This window comes from Arachis stenosperma, chromosome 2 (genome assembly GCF_014773155.1).
Source record: "Arachis stenosperma cultivar V10309 chromosome 2, arast.V10309.gnm1.PFL2, whole genome shotgun sequence".
Classification (NCBI taxonomy): Eukaryota; Viridiplantae; Streptophyta; class Magnoliopsida; order Fabales; family Fabaceae; genus Arachis; species Arachis stenosperma.
The window spans coordinates 114,438,600-114,445,758 of NC_080378.1; the positions used below are offsets into that span (position 1 = coordinate 114,438,600).

Here is a 7,159-nt window from a genome sequence, read left to right on the forward strand (position 1 = left end):
GTGTTGTGTGTGCCCCCCTTTTCTATGTTCATTGTCTATTTCTATATATCTCACACACTAACTTCCACTTCTCTCTGAAACAAAAACAAACCCCCACAACCCCATTATCTATTATCTCAACAACCCTCTCTCTCTCTCTTCCCTTCCATATATCTAGCTGAAACCAAAACAAAGAGTGAGACACAAACCTCTTATATTTTCTTTCTAATTAAAAATATTTCACAACTACTTTGAGGAGGTTAGTGGTTCGAGGAATACTACTCATACACAAACACTGAAAAAGAGAGAGTTTTTAGTTTCTTTTATTAAAAAAACATGGGTAGAGGGAGAGTTGAACTGAAGAGGATAGAGAACAAGATCAATCGCCAGGTTACTTTCTCAAAAAGAAGAAATGGTTTGCTCAAGAAAGCTTATGAGCTCTCAGTTCTCTGTGATGCTGAGGTTGCCCTCATCATTTTCTCAAGCCGTGGCAAGCTCTATGAATTTGGAAGTGCTGGGTATATTTATTTATTTTTTTATATACATATATAATATAAATATATATAAATATATGATCTGATTTATTTAAAAAAAAAATCACAATTTAATGTTCATTATAAGATCCATTGTTGCTTATTGTTATTCCATTTTTTTTTAATATTTTTATATATGTGTGTGTTATCTTGGATCTCTTCTCTTCTTCTCTCTGCAAAACACTTTCTTCTTTGCCTCAGTTTCTTTCACTAAAATGGTCACTGGTTATTTCTGTTTCTATGTGCTTTCTTTTTTATTTTTCTTTCCCCCATAGACTACTGCATTTGATATTTTTAAGATTTCAACTACATACACCTTTGGTAACTTTTTCACCCCATTAGTTTTTTTTTTAGTATTTTTTAGAAAAATATTTTTTTTTTATTTTTTTTCTTACCAATCACCAACATTCATGGTTTTTTCTTTGTCTAACACATACATCTGACACCACCTTCTGGCTTCTTTATCTCTCTCTTAGTTCTTCCTTTTCTGGATCAATGGATCTTATAACTATACTCCTCCATGATTTCACACCTTCTTCTTTTTATTTTTTAATTATTATTATTTTTCCAATTTTGGGATTCTATTATATTTCTTGGGTTAGAGAAAGTTTCATAGTTTCATACCATAAGTTTTAATTTTGCTCTCATCCAATCATAGATGGACACGTTTCATGATGGTCATTCAATCAATAATATTATTATTTTTTTTTCTCATACCATATACCTTCTATTGGGGGATAAAGGGAAATTGGTTCAGCTTTCATACTCTTTTTATGGAACAGTACAATCATATATTTTTCTTCTTCTTTTCTGATTCTAAGTTTCTAATAACTCACAAGCAAAGGAAAGAAGCTAAGAAGGAAAACAAAGTAAAGGAAGAAAGCAATCATCATATGATATGAGTGGACAAGGCATACAAGAGAGTTTATTTGTAAAATTTAATGGATATTTTTGTGTTTACTCTCTTGTACCGTTGTGCAAGATCTAGGGCTTTTTCAACACCTTATAAAATGAAAAAAAATAAAAAAATTTAAATTTAATTTTTTTTTTTCTAAAAAAAAAACTTACCCTTGTCCATATTCCTTTCTATCCATGCTTTGATCTTTTGGTTCTATCATTGATTTCCTCTTTCAAGTTGAGTTGTTCTATTATTCTATATATAATCTCAAATCTTGTTTTAATTTCTTTTCATTCTTGATTCTTTTAGATCAATTATTTCTCTCTTTCTTTTCTGGGTATGTTAATTATCCATCACTTTCATAAAGGTTCATGTCCATTATTGATATTTTCTTCTTGGTTTCTTCCACTCTCTTCTTATTGTATTTGTAGATTATTTTAAGGTGTTATAATTTGACATGTAATTTAATTTTTCCGCGTGATGAATAATGATAAGGTTTTACTAAAGAAAAGCAAAAAGAGGATAATGAATTAGTTTATTTTTGTTTTGTTTACTTTGTTCCTTTTTCATTGCTAGCCCTAATAGGTATATCTGATTTTCTGTGGTGAAGGAATGCCTTTAGGACATTTGAAAAGGAAAGGAGAGTGCAAAGATGAAAAAGTTGGACTCAGATTTTTACTATTTTATTTTATTCTTTTACTCTTCTGTGAAGAGATTTAGGTTAAACAAATTGCAACCTATAGTAAACTTTGTGATCCAAGGTATAAAGAGAAAAGTAAAACTTTGTTCTAGGTCAAGATTAGGGATTTAGAGCTGTTCACCTTTAATTTGTTCTAATTTTCGGATTGTATTTGTTGTTGCATTATATTCAACTTTCTCTCTTGTTGGAGCACCCAATTTTCTCTAAAAAAATAAAACAAAAATAAAAATAAAAATAAAAATAAAATAAATAATCTAGGTTTCCTGGAGAAGTAGTCTGTGAGAGAAAATAATCCCTTACAAGTGGTGTCCATATTTTCTTTTCTTTTTAGTTTTGACTTGCCTAACCAACAAATAAAACACTTCTTTTGCTCTAGAAAATGATATAGTGATTTATATGTTTTTCTTTTTCTTTTATTTTTTTTTCAAATTTGTATAGTCAATAAAATGAATGAAGGGGTAAAGCTTAGTTGAACTATTTGTTCTTTGTATTGATTTCAAATTAAGATTAACTTTTATGGATGCAAAATTTAGTTTACCCTGCTTATGATTACGCATATATACATAAAAAAATTTAATTTTAATGTATTAATATTATAAAAGAATTTATATAATTATTTAATTATATTATTTTTTAAAATAATCACTTATACAATTAATATAAAAGAAATAATTATTTTTAATGACACATAATCTTACATAATTAGATGTACGTATAAATTATTTATACTGATATTTTATATTGATAATATATTAAAATTAAATTATATAAAAATCAATGCATAATCATACCTGTTTTAAGAGAACAATATAAAAAATGTATGTTACATGATTTACCCATGGCATTATTATTACCGCGTTCGTTTTCCCTTTTCAGAATATTAGAATTGGGTCTTTTTCATTCAATTGTCATGTACCTTTCATGTTTGTGCAATTACAAAACTCTATGTATGAATTTGAACATGAGTATTTGCAAAATGATGATAGTAAATAGTAATTTTGTACTGAACAACAATGTGAATTGTTTTTCCTTGTCCGAAATTATTATTTTTTAGTGAAATGGATGGCATTGATAAGAATTAACTATGAAATATCTAGTTACTTTAATTAAGAAATGTTTTATGGACTATGCATAAAAAAAATATTTGTATATAAGAAATTAAGAATATATAATTTGTTTTGATACTTATTTTCAAAAAAAAAAGTTATATTATACCATTAATATATTATATTATATCCTAATTCTTATTTTGTTTTGAAATAATGCAGTATCAACAAAACTATTGAACGATACCAACGCTGCTCTTTTACTCCTCAAGATGAACATGTTGAATGTGAAACTCAGGTACACTGTATTTTTTCACTACTTCTTTCATCTAATAAGCGTAGCAATTTTTAAACAATGCAAGAAGATTGCTATCTTTGACAATAAAGATTAATGAAGTTTAAATTCTAAGCCATTCAACTAATTAACAATGGGATGCATATCATATATAAATACTAATTAGATCTTAGTAATTTTGATTGAATAATATTTTAATACATATGTGTTGCAATAATCAGAGCTGGTACCAGGAGGTATCAAAGCTAAAGGCAAAGTATGAGTCTCTACAAAGGACTCAGAGGTATTATTCACTTATTTCCCTTCTAATAATAATAATAATAATTACAATACACACTTAAATTAATAATATGGATATGTATGTTATAATATTAAATGACTACTTATACGAAGACATTTTTATACAAAGATGATATTTGAGAATCGTTAAATTGATTCATATAAAAATATATATTTATGTAACATATTAATCAAAGTGAAGACAAAAAAGGGCCTGACCTATTAGTAACTAATTGAATTTATTAGCAAAAATCATAATATATAATGGAATATATTACAAAATTTAGTTGGCAATGTAAAACACAGGCACTTGCTTGGGGAAGATCTTGGACCATTGAGCATAAAGGAGCTGCAGAATCTTGAGAAACAGCTTGAAGGTGCTTTAGCACAAGCTAGGCAGAGGAAGGTGAGTGCAAACACCTATCTATTATCTTTCATTTGCTTCCTTCTTTTTGTTCAAATTTGTTCTTTGATTGCTTTCCTTTATCTTTTTTTTTTATATATATAATTATTTGGTTACTTTTCTTTGGTTGTATATATATATATATAACATGCGTGCTAATAAAGGATCTAAAATTAAATCAATGGGTTAATTAGGGTACAATCTAGTTTAACTTGATTCAACAAAATTTTGACTGTTAAATTAAACATCATATAAGGTTGAAAATGTGGAAGTAAGGAAAAGGAGGGGGAAATGCTTAATTACTTGGTAATGAAATTTTATTATGCAAAAAAATTAAACTGATTTTTTTTTTAAATTTCTTCTCACAGCACTAAATTGATCAAGCACAAGCAATAAATTGTTAGAAAAATAACTGAGAAATTTCTAGAGTCATGTCTTGTATAATTAGTCACTTTAAAGTCATATATATAGTGACTTATTATTGATAATAATAGTTCCTATCTGTAATATAATATACTAATATTAAGTGTATATGCATTGCTATATAGAGATCCTATTCTCTATAATTTTTATCTCATCCTTCCACATCAGTAATGTCAGAACAGCATACTCATGAAGAAACTAATAACTCTTTCAGGGTTCTTAAATATAATTATAAGGGTTCTTTTAACATATCAATAATTTTCAATCATGGCATGCTATTCTAATAAATTCCATCATATTATTTCTTTTAAAAATTTAAACTAATATAAAAAGTTATATAAATAATTATATTTTTAATATATTTTTTTAAATATATTTATTTTTTAATTTGCTTAAAGTTTTGTATAAATTGCTAAAATTCTTTTTTTTTAATTCAATAAAAATCGAATACTAAATTTTTCAATCATAACAATTCTGATTTCATATCGTAATTGATATCACTTCTTACAGAAATTTGAGATGGTAAGATGACAAATAAATGCTTACACATTATTCTATTAACAAACAATTTGTATTATGTGATAAAGAACTGGTTCGTTTCAATTTCTTTGGTAAAGATTACCTAACAAAAAAAGAAATTTAATTGTGGACTTTTACTTTAATTGCAGACACAAATTATGATCGAACAAATGGAAGAGCTGCGTAGGAGGGTAAGACATGATACTCATCATCAATTAATATTTTTTATCTTATAATTCTATATATTACTAATCTGCAGACCATTATGAACACTTGACTTGCATTGTGTTCAAACATTTTAATTTTGTAACCTGAAACACGTTATAAATTTCTCAATTTTTGCATTTTTCATTGATCTTGCAGGAGCGTCATCTTGGAGATATGAATAAGCAACTTAGGCTCAAGGTTTTGAAATATAACACCAAACATTTTAGAATAAGATTATTATTGCAACAATTCTAGCTATGGAGGATACATGCCTCTTGTCATATTTGTTTAATTAATTTAATTAATCAACACATTTTTAAATTAATTTATTTTTTTTTTAAAAATTAAACTTGAATTTTCAGCTTGAGGCAGAAGGGTTCAATTTAAAAGCTATGGAAAGCTTGTGGAGTTCAACTTCAGCTGCTGCAAACAGCAACTTTACCTTTCAGCCTTCTCAAACCAATAACCCTATGGATTGCCAACCTGAGCCTTTCTTGCAAATAGGGTAAATTAAATTTCCAATTTAATTTTAGCCATGTGTTCATAAATAATTGATTAATGACCTGATTAAGGCATTAACACTCAAGTACTAATGGTTTTTTCTTAAACTGAAACTTGGGTCAAATGTCATACTACTGGTGTCAATTATTTTATAAAAGCAATTTAAAAATCATAGACTATATATATATATATGAGGGATTTCTATAGTCATTGAGATGTTTTATTTTTTTATTTTAACTATTCACAGTATTTTGTCTTGTAGTTTTAGCTTTTGATTTACACACAGATAACATGTGTCTTTTGAGTTTTCCAGTTCTATTTTCAGTTATAGTTTCGGAATATTATTTGAAATTATAATAACATTCTTGATATATTTAATTACTGTTTTTTATTTTGAGAGTCAATCCTATTCTTATTATAAAGAAAAAAAATTTAATGCATTGACAGTTTAAAAATTTTTACACATTTTTATAATTACATCTATTTTTTATGATTATTCACATATCCAATAAAAATAGTAATTATTTTTTATAATGTGACATTAAGTGATTGAATACACATGAAAAATTGATTTACATTGACAATACACCAAAATTGAATTTAAAAAATACTATAAATAAGAATATAAAGAATTGATTTACACTGAAAAATGCACTAAAATTAAATTTAAAAAAACTATAAATAAGGGTATGAAGAATTGCCACTGATTTTTTTCTCCTTAGAACTTTTTTTCCCTTCTCTTCAATAATATGGAAATTAATATATATTCCGGGATGGAATTCTAAATTAACAAGTTGTTTTGAACAGGTACCATCACTATGTTCAACCTGAAGCATCTAATAATGTTGCCAAGAACATGGTTTGTGAGACCAATAACTTCATGCATGGATGGGTGCTTTGATCTTCATTATAATTACTATATAATATAATAGCGTATATGACTACTCACCCTGTTGTCTATATATGCTTTTATTTGAATTAGAAGATACTTGTGTTTTGAATGGTTTTTAATTAATTAGCATCATAAACTGTGTATCTTTGTTACTATCATCAATGTGTGGGAAGCTATTACAGACTTCTATAGCCTCTTCTGTGTAATTGGATACAAAGTATAGACCTTAAACAATGTTATATTGTTTGGACTAATATGCGCTACAATTTTTTTTAATATAATATGAATACTAGACGAATATATTTTAGTTTAATATGTTTCAAATAAATTATTGTTTTGGTTTTGATTTCTTTTCATTAAATTTTTATTACTATGCTTTATTTTGGTTCCAAGTTGCAACATCTCAATAATTTGATATTAAGTTGTTACATGTTAAAGATTCAACAAATTTTGAAAAATATTTGTATGACTAAATAAATATTTT

The 7,159-nt window shown here is 26.5% G+C and overlaps 1 protein-coding gene across 1 annotated transcript; it reads left to right on the top strand.

Moving 5' to 3' along the window:
• Window positions 1-315: 315 nt before the first annotated feature.
• LOC130962055 (agamous-like MADS-box protein MADS3) lies at window positions 316-6,684 on the top strand. Its single transcript, XM_057888142.1, has 8 exons — window positions 316-497; window positions 3,379-3,454; window positions 3,673-3,734; window positions 4,037-4,136; window positions 5,225-5,266; window positions 5,439-5,480; window positions 5,645-5,787; window positions 6,591-6,684. Exons 1-8 carry the CDS (start codon window positions 316-318, stop codon window positions 6,682-6,684), a joined length of 741 nt encoding a protein of 246 aa, XP_057744125.1.
• The last annotated feature ends 475 nt before the right edge of the window (window positions 6,685-7,159 follow it).

Excerpts from the sequence above, each read along its gene's own strand:
- LOC130962055 (XM_057888142.1), top strand. The coding sequence starts at position 316 with ATGGGTAGAGGGAGAGTTGAACTGAAGAGGATAGAGAACAAGATCAAT. Across the intron at positions 498-3,378 it reads TATGAATTTGGAAGTGCTGG|TATCAACAAAACTATTGAAC; the intron begins GTATATTTATTT and ends GAAATAATGCAG. Across the intron at positions 3,455-3,672 it reads ATGTTGAATGTGAAACTCAG|AGCTGGTACCAGGAGGTATC; the intron begins GTACACTGTATT and ends TGCAATAATCAG.